The following is a 20,854-nucleotide window of genomic DNA, read 5'->3' as shown; positions in this document are numbered from 1 at the left end:
CTGTATTTTGCTCAAATCACTGTAGAATATTTTCAGTTCAGTTATACTCACTTTTTCACTCTATTGGTAAAAAAGATTTCTAATGAATAGTCATAATACTGGAAACCTGTACAAACCTTTGCACTGTACAGATGATCAGCATCAGGCGGATCAAGGACAGCAGCGTTTTTATCTATAGGATCTACTTCTCTATGCATTACGTAGAAATTACAGTAGTTTCCCAGCTGAAATGGTCTAGACATAGGAAAAGCATCCACCCATGTAAATTGAGCATCAAAGAAATCGCTTGGAATATACAAGTTCTGGTAACGCCGCCTCAGCTCCATCATATCACAGCTACGGCTGAAATAAACAACATTATTTGAAAGATACAGCAATAAAAGCACCATTAATAAAGCACATAATTAAGAGGTATATTAACAGGAAATACAACCATTATGTATTTAAAACTATACACATAAAATTTAAAAAACAATATATTTAAGTTAGAGTGTCTTGGATTGAAGTTTAAAAACAAGTAACTACTAAACACTCCTCCGATTAAGGTGTCTGCATTTAGGGAATATTTATTAAACAGGGTTATAAAGGTATTTTTCAGTAGCATTCAAAAATAACAAAGAACCTAGAAAAAGTTTATCGTACAAAGTTCTCAGCCATTACATATTTGATCTTTCTTTGAAGTTAAGATCATAATTTAACACTCGCTACACACATGTGCGTTGACATGGCTCACAGTAATCTGTGCCCACAATGAAGTGAGATGTAGGTAAACATTTGGCACTATAAACATACCAGTCCAATGAAAACTTGGAAAACTGAACCGTGTAACGAGGAACAACACGTCGCGGTCTTCGAGGTGACCTCTCCCTCTCTCGTCTAGGCGATCTCTCTCTGGAGCGTTTTCTCTGGGGTGATCTTTCTCTGGACCTACGTCTCTCTCGTTCTCTTTCACGACTTAAAAAATGCATATAAGATACAAATATTTTTGCATGCTGGTAACACAAAAAGCTTTCTAGCACAACAGAAGCTAGACCTGTCAGAGATGACTCACAAAAGGAGAGGTGAAGTTCCTCAGTTTGTTTCAGTACACTGTCTCTTGTAAAGAGAGACTGATTATGCAATTCCTTTATTTCAGATACACAAGAGCTCTTCACCAATACCTAATGGTAAAGCCACTTGTACTTATCACTGACTCGCTCTGGAGCAAGCAGCTCAGCTCTGTTTGAAGATAGGTCTTTACAGAATGCTTTGATTATAGTCTAGTCTTCTACAACATACCTCCTGTCGTCTTTTCGGTTTGGCATAGGGTCTCCTCCTCTGTCATTCCTCCCAGAAAATCTGGATGGTGGGTCTAGTCTTCGAGCTGGCTGAGGCTGTGAAACTAGACGAACAGGGGGCTGTAACAAACCACCTGAAACAAAAATATACAAGATCAATACGTAACAGGGGGCAACTATCTACCCTTTACAAACATTGCTGCTTTACAGTTGTTTCACTTGTGTACATTTTCTAAACTAACTCTAGAGTCAAATAAATCTATCTATTAATAATACCCACCCCAAGAAATTCAAGAGACCTGTGCTTTTCTTCACTGATGCAAACTGAGACTCTAGTAAGTGAAACTGGTTTAAAACCATCTTCTTAAGATGGAAGCTAATATAATCTAAGCACATAGAAGCTATCACAGTAAATAGCTAAGCCTTTTCTTGGAAAAGTAATTTGTTTTGCACATACTTTTGCTGTCTCAAGACATTTAACCAGCTGATTGTAAATGGAGCAAACACTACTGAACACCAATGAATGACTAATTAGATTGTAATAAGCATTTATCCAAAACAGTTCTGTTGAGGTGACAGCTTAAGATCTTCTCCCCTTGCTTTTACTATGGGTAACACAAATCTTAATTTTATCTTATTATCTATCAGTCCTATTACTGATTCTTCAGCCACTCAAAGTTCAAGTGACCCCACAACAACCTTTGTTTTAGATTTGCCACGTTCAGCAGTGTTTCTTTTCTCAAACGCCAACTTGGCTAACAGAAATAAATAACACACAAATATAGAAATAATAGTTTTAACAATACAACTGTGTGAAACCTGATCTTGTTGAATACTCTGTAAGATGCTGAAGAACTACACTGCCATTAATACTTTCAACTCCCCAGCTTGTCTGTGGAAGTGTCAGACTAAAAATTACATTGAATTTGCTTTCAGCTTGTGAAATCTTAATATGAACAGGAGTCCACAGGGATTTCACTAACCATGTGATTCTTGAGCTACTGCAGGCAATGTGCCTTGCATATAGCTGCAGGAAGACGTATATTCAAACTGAAAATTCTATAGGGTCCTTGCCATATTATTTCAACTATTACTTCAGTCTTCTGACAAACAAAAATATAATCATCACACACTAAGCACCAGAAGGACCACAACAAACTCTGTGTGCTGAAGGAGCACCTTTTTGCTGTGGCTGCTGCAGTAATGGCTGAGGTTGTGTCTGAAGCAAAGGTGTAATTGAAGCTGCTGATATCTGTGCCTGCAACAAGGACTGTGGCTGCGGCTGTGCCTGAACACTGAATGCAGTCTGCTGTGCAATGGGCTGAAGAACTGCCGGAGGTGTCTTCAGTAATGGCTGAGCTTGTGTCTGGTTCTAACAGCAGAAGAGAAAATGAGTTGTGAGTGAGCTTAAACCAGAAGCAGTCAGTACAAGCTAAACTGGGTAACCCCATATACCTGATTTGGAAGTGTCTGGATCCTTTGTGCATTCCATTTGAATGGCATATTAGGATTGTAAGTAGCTTCTACCAAAACTCGGTCACCCACCTGAGGCGTCTTTCCTTTAACAGCACTGCAAATGTTACAGAAAATGTATCGTGAGAGTCTTATTTAGCTAGTTTTACATTTGCAAGCTACATTTAAAGTTGGGAGAAAGTAGACAAAGTTCATTAAAAAAAAAGCTTACAGGAAGAGCATCTACCCCCAAATTCAGTGAAAGTACTATCTGCTTCAGTTTGGAGTATGCACAGGAATTTAATTCCTGTCTTTGGCCCAAAAGCAGAAGTTCCCTAAACAGTACTTAGTTAAGACAGGCATATAGCAAGTTACATGCATTTAAACACCCACAAACTCTGCAACTTCATATTATAAGGAGCTTAATACCTTCTGAGTCTCCCAGCTTTGGGTTTTGCATTAAGAAAATTCAAAAATTCACATAAAGGAACTCAGATCTAGCGTCTATTAACTTACCTGACCATCTGACTTTGTACTGACAGAAAACAACATACTAACTGCAGGCACTCTCAGTGGAGGCACAGAATTAGAATGCAATAATCTAAACTTTTTATTTAGTGAGGATATTAGAGAGTACATCTGCAGGCAAGTATTTACATCTTACCTAAGTTGAAAAAAGACATCTTCATCCACAAAACCAAATGTATCATGTAGTTTAGTAACCACCCCAGTGAAGACACGCTGCTTTTGTGGCTGGGTTTGCTGTTGACTTGACCGGGGTGCTGGATAAGAAACAGTTATCTGGGCTGCCGGTTGAGGAGTAGAGAGGCTAAGACTGGTAGGCAGTGCAACCGCTGGCTGTAAGCAAAATAAAGCAAACTATAAATCTTATAACCAGCTGACATACCTACAAGGAACAGTTCCTTTAGCCATGTAGACAGGAGTTTAAAATGTCTCTAAAGCAATTATTCTGAATAGATATTTTCAGAAAGTGGAAGGTTTTTGTTTCGGTTTGGTTTTGTGGTAGGGTTTTTGTTTTTTGTTTAGCTGTTTTTTTAAGATGATTTTTGTTCTACTTTGAATGAAGACTGGCTTTATTTATCCTTTTCTTTTTTTAAAAAAAGTCAACTTCCCCAAAATACATATATTGTCTAGAAAAAAAAAAAAAGAAGACTGTGTTATTTTCTACAGGTAACCCATACAGTGGGCCTGAAGAGGAGATAAGTTCCTAACTTTGCTAGGAATACACACTTAAGAGATTATTCTCAATTTGTATCCCAACCCTGGCATTAGAAGTCAGTAAAGGTTGAAGCTAACACAAGCCCTTCCCTAACTCAACATTCACATGCTTGCCTTCTTACAAAAGCAGAACCCAGTAACACTATAAAATTAAGTAAGCTATTTTTACCTTTTTTTTAAAAGCATGTTTTAAAAGGTTAAGCGAAAACAGAACTAGAGCAACTTACAGTGTTTTAAACGGTTGCATGTTTGAAACCTGTCAAGCTCAGCAAGATTCTTTTTAAGCCTCTCTATATACCTACTGCAACACTGTTAACACAGAAAGTTAAATTCCTTCTCAAAGGAGAGAAAGATTTTCCCAGTTTGTTACTTATTGCAAAACAACTGAACACTTGAAGTTCAAACAAAAAAAAAAAAAATTACAAGGTAATCAACACATATATTCCCTTCAAGATTAAGGAAAAGTGGTTGCTATTAATTTTTGAAACCAAGGCTATGCATATTTTAACATCTGGATAAAATAAACCTGTACCAATAAAACGTCCATTCATATTAGTTAATTTTACATATTAAACTACCCAAGACGTCACAAATTTGCACTCTTGCATTATCTGTGTTTGGGGATGAGGACCAAACAATAAAACCAAACTAACCTGAGTTAAAAGGGTCTGCTGAGGTTGCTGCAACTTAAAATAAATAAAGTTATAAATTAATTTTATATGCTTAAGGAAATTGTACAATTTTATCTCCTCTTTACAAGTAAGAGTTTTTGCTTAATCTGAGTCAGTTAATAGTCCTTTGGGGTTTGGTCATTTCAGCAGTTTGCACATGCATAAAATTGTGCTCATGTGGTTAATTTTAAGATTACATAATCCAGGTTTATTCAGTAAGCAGAAATGCTGGGCGTTTTGTAACTGAAAGTTAACAACAGTACCAAAAAAAGTTTTGGCACCTGGAGAAGCTTAGGCCTGTAATTTCCATGTCCTTTTATTCTTTTTCAAAATCCTGTTAAGTTCAAAGACCATATGTAAAAGGGAACTTTTTTGGACAGCATCTTTCCAGCAGTTAAAATACACGGCCCTGTTTAGAGCAAAGTTTAGCAGGAATCGTGTACACATGGAATAGTATGTGTTTTTTAAATTTCCTTTTTGCATGAAGGTAGGCAGGCTTCCATTCTGGATACATCTCTCCAAGTTTTTGAGCTTCAAGCTCTCCTTCACTACAAAAATATGTTACTTAGTTTCTTTATCAACTTCCCATATGAGGATGATTTTGGAGACAAATCCTACAAGACACACAACCAACATTATTTTTAAAGTTACTTGTGATGTACACAGTAAGAATCAGACAAACCTGTTGCTGTACACTATAGAGAGTCTGCTGAGGTTGTGAATATTGCTGAAACAGATAAAAGCAAAATATCTCATAAACAGGAAGTATTATTACCCCAATAATACCAAATACAAGTTATCTGCTAAGCAAGTTTTAGATAGAAACTATTCACATTTAACCATTCTAATACAAAACATAACTAATAGTATCAACATATATTATGTTCATAACAAATACTCTTAGCCTTTAGAGTGAACTCTGATGTGCTCTTTATAGCTAAAATCAGCAATTTTTGTTAAGCCTGACACTTATACAGTATATAGTCCACAGTATGAAATCATGCAAAATGCCTGTAAGGATACATATAGTGATGGAAGATACTTGGAACTTGAGATTCTCAGTTTGGGTGCCGCAAAACTCCTTTTCCCAAAAGGCTTTCCATAGCTGAAAGTCAGCACCTCCATAGCCAAAATTCCCACCTTCACAGATTAATACAGCTATTGACAGCTGTAGACCTAAAAATCCCACTGTTTTTTTAAACAGGCTTATACTGTTATGTTCACCATTTCCCATTCTGCTTTTCTCTGGAAAGAACAGCTCTACCGAGCCACTGTTTAATATTGTTAAAGTTCAGAGTCAACAGCAAATGCTCCTTTTTCTTTACCTGCTGTAATGCAGCTGCTGCAGCTGCAGCCTGCTGCTGTAAAGCAGCTGTCTGAGTGAGCTGATAGTTCGTTGGTGTTTGTGTAGTTAGGCCTGCTGCTGCCAATGCCGTCTGCTGGGTGTATATTGTAGGAGAGGCTCCAAGCAGCGATGGCTGCTGTACACCAAGAGCAGCTGAAAAGAGAACACACACAATAAGCACTAAGAGCAACTTTAAACAGCTGAGGTTTCTGACAGTTATACTAGATGCAGTATGTGATGCTTCACTCCTGAGTCAAGCTCGTGAAGTAGATAAATCCAATTCCAAAATGCAAGATAAAGGATCACACCTCACTAGGTTCTCTTCTAAACTCATTTACAAATAGTACACCACAGCAGAGGCACAGAGACCACTTAACCTCCTTCTCTCAAGTTGCTTGTGATTTTATAGCTCTAGTAGTTGTCATCCCTATTTGCGCCCACACTCAACACACACACGCACACACACTGTATTCTTTCCTGAGCTTATTTCAGGTTTTGGATGGGCTAGATGAAGCTTGTTGCTCTGTTCTATAAATTAATTAATATATTTCATTCTATCTGAGGGCAAGAGAAATCTTTACTCTAAGAGCAGCCATGAAACGGAGGCTTATGGAACATGTCCTCTGAAAAAGCACAAGGCTTGGCTTCACTCAGTGCTGCCTTCGTCCCCAAGCAAGCTGAATTTTGTAGATGTGGGAGCTGGTAGAGAAAGGACAGCCTTATAACAACAGGGGGTTTAATCGGTCCCCACGTATAAAGGGACCAAGTCATGCTCTCTCCAGCTCTTACTAGGAAGGGTCTGTACTGCCCAGACTCAAGCTGCCTGGAAGGAAAGATCAGTTTATTTTATTGCCATATCAACTTTTAATTCACTGCAGAAGATTAAACAAATCACTAGGAGCAGCTATCCACATGCTATGCTTCTTATGCATGTGATACTTCCGAACAAGGTATGCTTACGCCTTACGGACGGAACTTTTAGGGACAAAGAGCCCTGCACAATGCAAATCTGAGTGAAGAACTGCAAACATATCTGAAAAGCTGCTCCTTCTTTAGCAGGAGTTTTTTAAAAAGTTATCTGCAGCTGCATGATCAAATATCACTTCATCGAGCTATCAGTCTAGTCTACATATTTAAATAAAACCAGAGAAACTCAGCAAGGAAACACTGCCAGCAAAAACAGGTCAGCCAGCCATCTTCAGAACTGAAGAACATTCAAGTTGAACAGGGTTCCTTTCTCTTCCAAAGCCATTAAAGAGGCACAATTAAATGAAGAACAGATTTAGAGTATTCTTCCTGCAGAGTTTGGGCTCCACACTAGTCTTAGTGATCCAAAATGAAGCTTTCATTGCTGACCCAGGGATGCAGTAAGAGATTGCTTGTAGTTGGTGATCATCATCACAGAATACACAAAAATGCTGTAACCAATTCAACAGATCCTGAATAAGGTAATCCTCTCTACCACGCTGTTCTTTCCAGCAGAGTACAATCTTCAGAAAACAAGTTGATGGCACTGATCATCTTACAATTTTGGAATGAAACATGGAAGAAATATATAAGCAACAGTGAAAACAATCACCATCACTATGATCTGTATCAAATACTGTCACGTTAAGCATTCCAGGAAGTAATACTATTTTAATAATAAATCAAGCATTCTATAGTACAGCAAAATTACAGTACTTCCAGTATTAAATTAATTTTTTCCCTGGAAAATTCCAACATTTGGGTTTCTTTAGAAGCCAAGCAAGCAAAATCTGAGGCTTCTCCCATGACAGGTCCTCTATTCTCTTGATCCTCTTGCCTCCTGCTTGTCCATCAGGTCCAATTTGAATGTCCATTGTTGACCATCCAGAAGCACACTCTCATCTGGGACCTCACCAATGCCTCACATAACACACCTTAAACAGACCTTTAAATCTAATGAAAATGCTTTTCTGTTGCATCCTGGGACAACTTTCACTTTTCTTGGCTGCGTTACTTTGCTGGCTCACTCAAGGCAAATAACCAACACATTAATCTTTCTCCTCTTATTTCCCCGTGCTGAGCAGAAACTCCTAATAGTGCAGAAATTCACTTCACGCTATTACCTTTGAATGTTTGACTATGCTGTCAATGACTGTCATTCAGTCTGATGTTCTATTCTAATGTTGTTCCAACACAGGGGAATGGAGTTGGAAAGCGTCATCAAGCAAGTTTCACAAGTTCTCTCCTACTTTTTGTACCAAGGATACCCACAAAAATATTAACATGCTAGCTCCCCAAACCAGATCTTGGGGTTACTCAGCTCTTCAGTTTCCACTATGACGATTTCCCTTCCAGCATAACCTGTTACTACCTCAAACAATTCCCAGCCCACCCTAAGACTCTCATCCCATTTTGGCCAGGGAGGGGGGGAGATTTCTTGCCACCTCTACTGTCACTTTATGAGCATTTAATATTAACTGGGTATCATGTCATCTACAACACTGCAGATCAACTTACTAACAAAGGGCAAAGACAAAAGACTGCAGGAGTTTAATTTGACTACCTTTTATCTGTGTACTCAGTCAAACAGGCTCTGCTTAAACAGGTGACTGTGTGTGCATTACTAGTTTAAAAAAAAAAAGGGGGGGAAATCACACAGAAAAACAAGACAGAATGGATCACAGACTGTGGAATTGACATCTAACTGCCATATTATTATTATTGGCAACAAGCAACTGCAGTTGACAACAAAAGCTTCTTGGGATTTGTAATTATCTCTGTAAGTACAGTGATGGAGATGCTTGCCTTGGCAAAACCATCTGAAAGGGCTTGGATAGAAATTAAGAATCCTAGGCTGTAGCTCAAGCACCTTTCTAGGTAACAGAAATTTCTGTTGCAGCAAACAAAATGACAGTATTTAGTAGTCCCTCTTGCTGCTTCTAAATTCCAGAGACCCTTTAAGATTAGGGAAACATCTTCAAAGTATGTTGCTACATATATCTCCTTGGTAAGTGACATGGCTTTATTAGGATTACAGTAAAGGAGTACCCTGTCTAGGCTTTGGACACTTTTCACAGTTGTCAGAAATTGAGTTTGGGTCCTCAGGTTTTTAAGTTTCTTCAAACTTAACACACTTGCAATACAAATACCATACAATTTAACTCCAAAAAAAAAATTCCTTTTGACAGGCACACAATAGAAAGTAGGCTCAGCGTATTTATCACACAACATCCGTTCACAGCAAGCCAGCGGAATTGTGCATCAGCTACTATTTCTTAGTGGCTCTGAGATTGGCTACATGCTTGTCCTATTCTTATGCTTTTCTTTAGTCACCTCATAAGGGCCACCAGTAATAACAAGATACTGAGCTTCAGGCGCTTTTGCTTTCTTTCATCAGGTGCACTGTTCTTCACTCTAATGCAATAAAGTCTTGATATAGCAAAGATGAAGACACCAATCAGCCAAAACGCAGCATAGCCAGGACTTCCCCTTGACTGCAGCTCTACAAAAACAGGCTTCACTGTGCAACCAGAAATCATAACCCTGAAAACAGCACATGCCAAGCGCTTTGATACAAACCAAAGACATGTCAAAAATTAATAGCTGAGAGAATAGGAGGGGATTCTCCTTTGCAGGCGTTTCAGGAACTTGCACATTATTATGCAAGTTAAAAGTATAAAGAGTACTTGCAAAAAGCAATCTGTGCTATCTAGGAATTTGATAATTTTTAATTTTTTTAAACTTTAATTTTCTGTAGTAGGCATGATTTAATTTATGCTTTAACAATGCTTAACCAACATAGCAGGGACTTTATTCTGGTTTTAGTCATGTGATGCACAAAACCATGAGACAAGGAGTAGAAAAACAATTTCACTGTGTTACAGGTAGGAGTCTCTCTTCACACATAGATCTTTACTGGCACCTGGATTACCCGTATCTCTTCTAATACCACAGGCACAGACAGTAATTAGTAAGCTATCCCAAAGGGATCCCAGGAACCCTTCATTACATGGCATCTCACTCCACAACTACCTTAGAGTGTCACACCTTAATAATTAAGAGCCTTAACTCATATAGTTACTTCTTCACCAGGGATGGCCAAGAGAGCATCCAAGCCAGAAATACAGGAAAAAAAACAAAACCTACCAAATGAACAAAACCACACCAACCCTGAAATTACCTTTTTTGCAATTATCAAGCTAGGTTTTCACTCACCACTTTTGACAACAGCTTAGGAAAAATCTATATACCATGTTGCTTGTGTTGTAAAAATCAAGATCCCTTTTCCCCATACCCAAGCACCCTGATGCTTTGGAGAAGGAACCTGACACTTGGGTAAAAACAGCTGGTATAAATATATGTAACAACTTCAGCCAATCCTCTGAAAATATATAAAAATTTGGTAAATGTAAATTTTTTTACATCAGTTTATGAACACTGAGATTCACAAGAGTAAGCTGATCTGCACAACTTCTTGAGCAGCAGCCACAGGTGAGAAGTAGTACGTGCTAGTCAGCACGCCTGAGCACTGACAGCATCTCTCTTCATCAGGCAAGCAACCTAGCTGGACAGTCACAGCTTCATGTTGAAAGGTGCATGAAAGGTGACTACTTAGCTGCAGTTCAACTGTAAACACTGTTATTCAGCTCTCAGCAGTACCAGAGAGCACTGCATACTTTGCAAAAGAAGTTTCCTGTGCTCTGCATTACAAGTCATTATAAATCACAATAATTGCCAATAAAAAAAGCAGGGGAACAAGTATGTACACAGGTACTAACACAGGAGCTGCGCAGTAGAATCCCAAGGACTGGATTCAGTAGTACAGACAGGGAAGAAAGAGGACACAGGCATGGCGATTGTGTATTGCTAAGTAGGAATAGGAAAGGATTGCACACAAGGAGCTAAATGCCTTCAAGCGAGGCTGGAGAGAAGATACTACAGTATGAAGAGGGACACTAGGAACATGAAGGAAGGTGGAACTAGCACAGGAAGAAGGCAAAATTGCAGCCAAATGTTAGTCTCTAATGGCTCTCATGTTTGAGTTGGGTGCTGCTGGATCAGATGAACAGCTAAAAATTCCTGGAGATACTGTCCTCATCAAGTAGGTGAAAAATCTCTCACAGCAACTGATGCTCACCAGTCCTACCCCAATTAAATTTTGCACTTCATTTAATTTAAGGAGGCTCAGAAGTAGGCTAACCAAAGGCAGAGTCATAGGAATAAGGAAATGTATAAGAAGTTGGCATGTGCTTCTAGTGCCCTTGCTCCATCCGCCTCTTCTCCAGGGCCCCCTTCTGGTCCTTGCTCAGCAAGGTCTAAGATGGCTGCCAGCTCCTCCCCCACAGCAGGTTTTGCACTGCTTTCCCTTTGAAACAGGACATGGAGCTGGCCCTCAGTCTTCCACCACTATTTCTGATGCACTAGCAGTCACATCAGCCAACTTATCAAGAATACTCCAGCCCAGATGCTGCCATCCAGTGATCGCTCCAAGGTATCACCCAGTCAGACACAAGAACCAAAACCAAAGTTTTTCTCTCCCACGTTCCCAATGCTGACCTTTCCAGCTGTTAAGCAATTTCTTACAGAAGGAAAGTAGTGCCATTTGGATAAGGGAAGTGTGAGCTATTCAGAGAAACAGTGAACAACTACTTGTAGGCAGCTGGTTAGGTACAGCAACAGTTTAGGTAGAGAGTGGGACGGAATGGGCATGGAGGAAAAGGAAAAGGCACACTGGGACCAAGTATTGTGAAACACATGGAGGGGCAGGTGGAGTTCCCCAAGGATATGCACTCAGATTAGACCAGCGCCCAAAGGAAAAACTGGAGATGGAGGAGTCATTTCAGGAAAGGAAACTGAGTCAGGAGAAAGATTTGTCCTTCTTCCCCTCCCTCCTCCCGGCCTCCCGACATGCACCTCCAAAGAATGGCAGGCATTCCCAACTTTTGCTAAGCTCCGAGATGTAAAACCACTGACAAAGGAGGTATGTCATTGAACTGCATATCAAACTAGAGCAAGATGCAAAGGACAACTGCAAAAAACATAGAACTCTTCAGAAATACATCTCTTCAAAAAGGTTACTGCCTGTTCTCACATTTTGACATCCTGAATCCTCAAAGTACCACAGCTTTGTTGAACCATTTTCACATCAGACAATGAAACTACAATATTTAGGAAACATTTTGTATTCAAAAAGAGAAGGCGGCATCCCAGGACTGGAAATGGAAGCACCAAAATTCACCACGCAGCAAGCTTCACATTTTTGCTTCAAAACCTTTTGTTACAAACCAATGTGAAACATGAAAATCTAGCCAGCTAGGTTTTTAAATACACTAGCCTGCAATTATATAAGGCTTCTTAGCTAAATCAAATGAAACCCTCTATCATTATCAGGGTGATACCTTCAGTTATAGGGATCCTCGAGTTCTAACCTGGCATAAAAAAAAAAAAAAATATACCCCCTCCCCATCCAAGGAGCAGATTTCAGAGACCTCTTCACTATGTGAAGTATGTCCAATATATTAGTAAAGGCAAAATACTTTGTAAACGTTGATTTACACTGCCTGGGAAAAGAAACTCAGGCAGCACTCAAAAAACCTGTAATGCCTTATTAGTGCTGTTATTATTTAATCTAGAGCAATGCAATGTGATGAAAGGTAATCTGACTTACACATCTTTGGATATAAGTAACTTAGTATCTTGTTTACTGACCAAGAGAATCAATAAAAATTCACCTGGGATTTTACTTATCACCCCTTAAAAAAACCCAACCCAACAGCTAGTACTAGGCAATGATCTTTAACATCTCTGTTGTGTGAAAAACTCCCAACTTACACCATTTAAATAGAATTTAAATAAGTTAGTTAGCATGGTGCCACTCTTAGCTGCATACCCAACTACGGAATCTCCAAATCTACTAGATGTCAGGGTTCAAACATTAAGTGATATGTAAACTGACCTGGCTGTGATACTGCAGTGGCTGTAAACTGAGTAGCCCAAGGGGGATTCTTCTGTCCTCCAAACTGAGCCATGGCGAAAGGCAAAATCTCCTGGGTGTCTATCTTCTATAACTGCAATCTATTAAAATAAAGCGCAGCTACAATCTTTGAAACATATACCATCAGGCTATTTTAATTCTGGGTCAAAAAATGAAGGAAAAAAAAAAAAGAAAAAGGCGTTGAAGGATTATCTTTACATCCCTAAACCTGGTGGGCAACACACATCAAAAGCGGGAAACGCTAAAAGTTGCAAGACAAGTTATTATATTTTCCTAAGGCACGATCTCCACCCTCCCCCTCTGAACAATGGGGCTAACGCTATTTAAACGCCGAAATTCACGCGAGTTTCCAACGAAGACTAAGGGAGAGGTGACTCTGCAGAACGAGGAGATTTTATTTGCCATTATTCTTCCTTTCTTAGGGCTACTCCTAGGCCGCCGTTGGGAAGCGCAGCCGGCGGGGGAACGAGGCGCACGCTTTCAGCCACGGCTCAGTTTCCCCCTCCTCGAACAAGGGCAAGTTACCCACGCGAACACGGCAGGGCCGCTCGCCAACTCCGCCGCTTCCCTCCCGCCCCCAATATTTTTAAAAGCGACCGTAACAGCCCCCCTCCCCCTCTCCCCATCCCCCCCCCCTTTTTTTTTTTGGCGCGCTCGCGCAGCCTCAAATACCCGCCGTCTAACCGGGCCACGGCCGCCGAGCAGCAGAAAACACCCCACGGGAGAAAGGAAAAGGGGAGGCGACGTGCACCGGCCTTTCCTGCCGGCCCGGCAACCCCTCCCGCGCCGCGGCGAGGCCGCCGCCGCCTCCCCCGGCCAACAATGCGGGCCTAAGCGCGGGCCCGCGGCCGCCATGCTTCCCACCCCAGGCGCCACCGAGGAGCCTGCTCCCGGGGAAGCCGTCAGAGCCTCCGTGCCCCCTCCCGGATCCCTTCTGCCGCCGCCGGCGGCGGTACCTGAGCGGCGCCTCGCCGGAGCCATCGCCGGCCCCTCCGAGCCTCCCTCACCGAGCGCCGTACTCCCCCCCCCCTACTGCGCAAGCGCGCCCACCCCCGCGAACGGCACCAGCCGGCGGCGCACACTGATTACGTCACGGCCTCGCGACGGGACGACTCCGGCGGGGCCCGAGCGCGCAGGCGCGGGGAGGGGCCGGGCTGGCCGTTGGGCGCGCGCCCGGCCCGCCGCGCCGCGTGCGGGGAGGCCGTTAGGCGAAGGGAGGGGTCCCGGCGCCATCTTGGCCGAGGCAGGAGGAGGTAGGGCGGGCCGGGAGGGCCGCCATCTTGCAGCGGGGCCTAGCTGTCGTAGCCGCGGCGGTGTCTCCTCTTTGGTTCCCTCTGGCTGCCGCGGGCGAGCTACTCGGCCTTCTCCCCCGCCCCGCAACGGCTCGTAGCTGGCGTCAGTCTGTGCGGTTGTCAGACGCTTGCCACGCCACCTGACGGGTGCCTTATTGCTGCTGTAGGAACTAGGCAGCCCTTAGCCTGAGGCGGCGGCCCGCGTGAGCCCTTGAACCCGTGAGAGCCGGTTTTACGTGCATAAGCATTCAGGCTGTTACGTGGCGGGGTAACGGGATCATCTGAGGTGAAGGGCAAGCGGACTCGCCAGAGGGACTCACCAAAGCACTTAAGATGCTTTGAAACTGAAATTGCTGCCAGGAAACATTGCAGTAAGTAGTTTAATAGTTCATGGGCAACAGTAGTATCTCTTTCCTCTTTTGATGATGGTATAAAGGGCCTTCCCTCCTGTAAATAGTTTTTTACACAAGTTTGCTTTGAGGTGAAATATGCACATGAGCTATTACTTAACATTTTGAGAGTAAAGACACTTTGTAAATGAAAACGGGACTTGGAAGTTTTATTTGTCATTAAAAACAAAGTTAGTGATGGAATGAAATCGTGAGAGGCAACAGCATTAAACTCTCACTTGCAGTGGGCTGGATAATGTTGTAGGAGGGCAACTAGAGAAAGAAGCAGGAGACCACCAGGTGAATGTAAATCTCTGTCAGCACTTGGTGCTCCGTGATACACAAAGATCTGCCTTAGCCCTTTAAAAGTATATTGGAGATTACATGAGGGTTTGAATGTTTTACACTGAGAAGCATAGTTCTTCATTTTTAACTCTACACATCTTAAACCTTACTCATGTCTCTTCCTGGTATAACTCCATCCAACTCAAGTCAGTTGACTAAAGCAGAATCTGTACTCTAACCTGGAAATAAGATTAGAAAGGTAACAGGGCTCTCTCCCACACTATAAATGAAAAGGACAGTGGCAAAATTGTATTAAAGGAGAAAAATAATTGTCAGCGAATGTCAGTATTTTATGAAGTAGCTCTATTCTTCAGTCTTTTGGCCCAGGGCATTGTCATGGTTTAAGCCCAGCCAGCAACTAAGCCCCACACAGCCGCTCGCTCAGTCCATGCCCCCGGTCGGATGGGGGAGAAAAATCAGAAAACTGAGAAAACTCATGGGCTGAAATAAAGACAGTCTAATAGGCAAAGCAAAAGCCACGCACGCAAGTGAAGCAAAACAAGGAATTCATTCAATACTTCCCATCGGCAGGCAGGTGTTCAGCCATCTCCAGGAAAGCAGGGCTCCATCACGCATAACAGTTACTTGGAAAGACAAACACCATCACTCTGAAAGTCGTCCCCTTCCTTCTTCTTCCCCCAGCTTTGTAGGCTGGGCATGACATCATGTGGTCTGGAACATCCCCTTGGTCAGTTGGGGTCAGCTGTCCCAGCTGTGTCCCCTCCCAACTTCTTGTGCACCCCCAGCCTACTCGCTTGGTAGGGTGCAGTGAGAAGCAGAAAAGGCCTTGACTCTGTGTAAGCACTGCTCAGCAATAATGAAAACATCCCTGTGTTACCAACACTTTTCAGCACAGATCAAAAACAGCCCCATACTAGCTACTATGAAGAAAATTTAACTCCCAGCCAAAACCAGCACAGGCCTTTTTATCAGAGGATGCATAATTCTTACTGATGCTCTCAAAGAAAGCCTTAGAAGCTCATAGGAAGCCACAAGCCTGTACCTCAAGTAGAACATTACTTCATCTACTTTCTCCTTTCCATATACATATTGCTACCATTAGCTGGCAAATTTTGCCACTGCCATTTATAGTACACTAATGGCTCCAATTGAATTCTTTAGGTCTCTGCATCCTCTTTTCAAAACAAGCAATGCTGTTGTGATGAAGAACAGCTGTAATGGAAATCGCAGTGAAAAAATGTAAGCGCTTCTAGTCTTGTTTCTTAAAATAACCCTAGGTGCCTTAAGTATCTTTTGAGTACATTGGACAATTTAATCCAAAATTGATGAAGGGGCAGAAGTCTGAAAGAGACAACATTTCTACAAGTTACCTTAAAGTAATGGGCAAGTTGAGAAAAAGATACAAATCAGAAGGCAAAAACCGTAAAGCATATGTAGGGGTCGGCGTTCGGAAGATCTCGCGTTGTCACGGAAAGTTAGAGGGTTAGTGACAGCCTTGTGATGTACCTGTAACCCCACCTCCCCTTGTTAGTATAAAAGGAATTAACTGCGCAATAAAAGGCGGAAGTTGGCGCTCACACTGCGTGTGTTATCTGTCTCTTTCCCTGGTCCAGGTCGACCAGTGATCTAAGCGTGGCACCTTGATATGTAGCGAATGCTACAAGCATATGCTGCTTCCAGGCTTCTTGGTGGTTACAGGAGTGAAGAACAAGCTGGGGATATTGTGGAAAGAAGTGATAATTTTTAGACCTTATAATCAAAGATCATCATATGTATTTTGGTACAATCAGTAAATTTAACAAAGATGAAGAGTGCAAAGAAAAGAACTTGGTATCAGGAAATGCTACACAGTAGTAAAATCTCATAGTTAATACTTTGGATCTCTGGCCTTTAGCACTCAGCTGCTTACCTTTGCTCAGGAAAGCCATGAAGTTGATCTATGGCACGTTCCACAGTGGCGTACATGCTCTTTACTAATCAGTTTTTCTGGAATGAAAACAGGTATATCCCCTTTGAACAAAGGTTCATTTGGTACTTGATGAAATACTGTTATTTAAAAAGGTTTAAACCTAACAGCTTTCTGGGTTTTTTTTGTTTGTTTGTTTTTTGTTTTGTGTTTTTTTTTGAGGATCCGTGACTAAAAGACCTCTCAGAAACAACACCTCTCTGTATACCACTTAACACAGTCATAGAAATAAATACATTTTCCACTACCACAACAGTGCCCAGCGTTACTGATTCAGCACTGTAGAAGCAACAGCTAATACACCAAAAAGTATAAACACTGATGTAGCAAGTAGAAGCATGCTGATTGGGTGTAGGTGGAGCGTAGATTGCGACTTGGATATCTTGGACAGGTCCTTAATGAGCATAATGGGTGTTCAAAAAGCTAGTGTATGGCTTGCTTTGAGACAGAGGAGTTTCTCCATTAGCTCAAGGAATATGAAATTGTACTGTTTCTGCATATGGCATACATTTTGGACCTGCACTGATGTTGGTATGCATCAACATTTGCCACATTATATTTGTTGTTTGGTGCAGTATCTCACTTCCAGCTGAGAAAGAAAAAACAAAAATCCTGTAATTTATTTCAGAGATACAAACATGTTTCCCCTTAGTGAAGCTGACTAATTACTCCCAGTTCAGATCCCTGAGATGTTGAAGAATCAGAAAAATAATTAAATTTGTCATTAAACAAATCTTTACTGTCTTCAAAGTGCCCCTAAGATGTCTCATAACAGTGATTGTATCATAAACTTAACACAAAACAACAGTGTGTGGTGCAGGGGTTTTGCAATCTAAAAGGAATGACCCGGTATCAGCTGCAAATAAAATTTTCATTGCCTTTAGAAATGCTTTTAAGTTCTACCTCACAGCCTTGCAAAAGTAGATGTCCCATTTTTGAAATGAAGTGAAACAAGAAACTGTTATAATGCTTATCCTTCTTTTGAAAATGAGAACGTGGGTAAGGATGGTTGTAAGGAAACGATAAGAACAGTATGCTTCAGAGGCAAGTTCCCTTATTACCAACACTAGCAGATTGCTTCACCATTACTCTCTAATAAATCACTATATATTATTGACACTATATATAGCGTTTGACACCATAATAAATAAATTATGGCTGAACACCTGTTATATAGTATATTTTACACAAAAATTAAGCACTTACCAAACACTTGTCACTGTACGGCAGCAACAGTGGTACTGTGATATTTCCTGCATCAGGCAGAACAAAATTAGTTTGAGATATGTTGGGTGTGTGCTGTGAAAGAAAAATGTAGAAGAAAACGTGGAAGAGGCATATTCTTGGTTGAAGAAAACCAGAAACAGATTTAACTGTATTCATACTATGTATTTAGGGGAATTAATTGGAGGACAAATTCTAATCTTCTAATAAACATAGTTTTGACAATCTGTACAATTGAGAAGGCAAATTAGTGTTTCATACCAAACATGAAGCTACTGGAAAGAAAACTAATAATGATCAGTAACTGGTCATATTGTATCTGTCCAGTTAATGTAAGACCTTTGCCAATTACAGGGAGATGGTTATTTCACTCAATTTTGATGATGTAACTTTGATGATGAAAGATCATTATATTATGTTTTTCTCATATTCTTGTTGGAAATACATTTCTAGGCCTCCTGCTCAATGCCTGAATTAACTTTCAGATCTATACATGTTATCACGGGAACCTGCTCTTTGTAGCTGTTGATGGGTTTATTTATGTATTCTCTTCAGAATGTCAGAAAAGATCATTCAGAGATTCAAACACATTTTTAGATATCCAGGAATACCTGATGATAACAACAGTTCAGCTGATGGCTTTTTTGACACTTGAGTTGTAGGAGCCAAGTGCAGCATATAACCTTCTGAGCAAATTATCATAGTTTTCTTGTGCAAAAATTTGTTGTAGTCTTTACGACTGTAGTCATATGTACTGAAGCTTTACACTTTCCCAAACACATGATATATTCAGTACGGTAAGTTTATTACATACTGCTACACAAAGTATTTGACAAAAGTGTTTCCGACCTGGCCAGACCCCTCAAGAACATAGGGGGGACATCACAGAGTTAAATCAACCTGATCGGGCTTAGCAGATTGCAAATAACATTTATTTTATTCGTTTGTTTTTAAGAGTCACAGGGTGAGGCAGGAAAGGCTTTTATGGTCTGCTACACTGCAACAAAATTAAGTGGGTTGAGGTTGGACTTCTATCAAAGTTTGAATTAGTATAAATGCTCTAGCATAAATAAAACAAATTTTAATGATTTTGAAGCTAATACACACCAGGAGCACAGGGAAAAATTTTCATCTTCATACAAGAATAAAGTTTTTTTACAGTGAGAACAATCAATCACTGGAAGAACCTCCCCAGAAATGTGGTGGAGTCTCCACAACTGGAGGTTTTCCAGATGCAACTGGACAGGGTGCTAGATAATCTCATCTAGACTCCCTTTTCCACAAAAGGCTGAACCAGATGATCTTTTGAGATCCCTTCCAACCTGGGGTGTTCTGTGATCCATGAACATCACATACAATATATTTAACTGGTAAAGTTTGCTGTCTAAGGGAATCGATAGTGATTCAGTAAAATGATTTGAGGTCATGATTTCAGAGAGCTCAGAGAAGAGTATCTTATCCCTTGGTGAAAGTTGTTAGCACTTATTGATATTGCAAAAGTAGTGTGGAGATCTTAGTCTGATAAAGGTCCCCTTTCTAGAATTTTAATGTGAGGGCTTTTACTGAACAGGTTGGTTGTAGATTTTAATCAGAACATTTAGCGTCCTGGGTTAAAAAATTGCAGTCTTACAGTACAGAGAAAGGGCACTACAGTCTGTACATCCCCTAAATACTGAATTTCTGTCACATCTCTAGTCATATACGTTTGTGAGACTGGATGCACTTGTAACTATTTCCTTAAATTTAATTTAAAGATACGTGTATTTGACAAGAGGTTGGTCTTTCCTAAATTCAAGTTTGACCCTATGTCCTAGAGGGCTGAATCCTAGAATATTTTACAGAGCATTGCACAGCTGTCTGCATTGGTATTACATGCAGAGGTTTGACCCTCTGAAATTATTAGGGGATTAGTCTTGATACAGCTTATTTTACTACCTCTCATATTCATGCCACTCACATCTCTAACTCAAGAATAAGGGTTTATGCATTTTGCTGTAGTTTATACAGATTAAACACAGCATTTAATCCCACTGTGATCTCAGTAAGTGGTACAGTGTTTATTTACACTGAATTTAGAGGCTAAATGGAATGAATGTCTTTCCCAGGCATAGAAAAAACCCCCTCCTTATTAAGGCTGGTAGCTGTTCATAGCTATAATTTACCCTTAGTTGATCACCAGGCACTACTCCTGGTGCTGACAGATGGTAGTGCAGGGGGGCTAAGGCATACTTTCACTGAGGAACCCCAGTGAACTCCATCAGAAGTACCAAGAATTAACTCTCAGATAAGCTTTAAAGGTCCTTAGAGGTTTACAAAATTATTTAAAAGGTAGAACGCACTTCTCAATACTCCACAGCCGCATTGTGTATGATATAGTTCTTACAAATAGTATTCCAATGTATTTCACAAAAGGTTTATAATTGTCACTGGGATGGATAAGGGGGATACGACAAGGGATATATAACAAGGCTGGGTTAGTTCTGAAGAGTGCTGATAGAGAACTGAAGCAACTCCCATCCTAATGTAGTCATGCCCAAAGTTGATTTATGAACAACAACAAAAAAACCACTTAGAGAAACAGTAGCATTTTTAGAACAGGATTTGACATCAGGTAGAAAATATGTAGAAAAATTAAGTCTGTTAATAGGACAGTGCTGCCCACAGTGACAGCTGGACTAGAAAGGAGAGGGCTCTTTAGATGGAAATGATGAATGTCTTACAGAACTGTTTCA

At 40.8% G+C, this 20,854-nt stretch overlaps 1 protein-coding gene across 6 annotated transcripts in view; it reads right to left on the bottom strand.

The window, feature by feature from the left end:
* The window catches only part of CCAR1 (cell division cycle and apoptosis regulator 1), a 30,255-nt gene extending 16,247 nt beyond the window's left edge, over window positions 1-14,008 (bottom strand). For 2 of the 6 annotated variants that reach the window (XM_075025336.1, XM_075025339.1), the window contains exons 1-11: window positions 13,902-14,008; window positions 12,907-13,025; window positions 5,965-6,137; window positions 5,322-5,366; window positions 4,622-4,654; window positions 3,394-3,587; window positions 2,733-2,847; window positions 2,457-2,649; window positions 1,279-1,411; window positions 793-954; window positions 117-342 (exon numbers count right to left, since the gene is read on the bottom strand). In XM_075025336.1, the coding sequence (XP_074881437.1) occupies window positions 117-342; window positions 793-954; window positions 1,279-1,411; window positions 2,457-2,649; window positions 2,733-2,847; window positions 3,394-3,587; window positions 4,622-4,654; window positions 5,322-5,366; window positions 5,965-6,137; window positions 12,907-12,979 (1,347 nt within the window). In that variant the 5' untranslated portion in view covers window positions 12,980-13,025; window positions 13,902-14,008. The remainder of the gene's footprint in view (window positions 1-116; window positions 343-792; window positions 955-1,278; window positions 1,412-2,456; window positions 2,650-2,732; window positions 2,848-3,393; window positions 3,588-4,621; window positions 4,655-5,321; window positions 5,367-5,964; window positions 6,138-12,906; window positions 13,026-13,901) is intronic. The other 4 variants (XM_075025337.1, XM_075025338.1, XM_075025340.1 and 1 more) reach the window with 4 other exon arrangements.
* Window positions 14,009-20,854: the final 6,846 nt, after the last annotated feature.

This window comes from Buteo buteo, chromosome 4 (genome assembly GCF_964188355.1).
Source record: "Buteo buteo chromosome 4, bButBut1.hap1.1, whole genome shotgun sequence".
NCBI lineage: Eukaryota > Metazoa > Chordata > Aves > Accipitriformes > Accipitridae > Buteo > Buteo buteo.
Note: the sequence above shows the minus strand (reverse complement) of the source record. Positions and strands in the feature narration are given on the sequence as shown.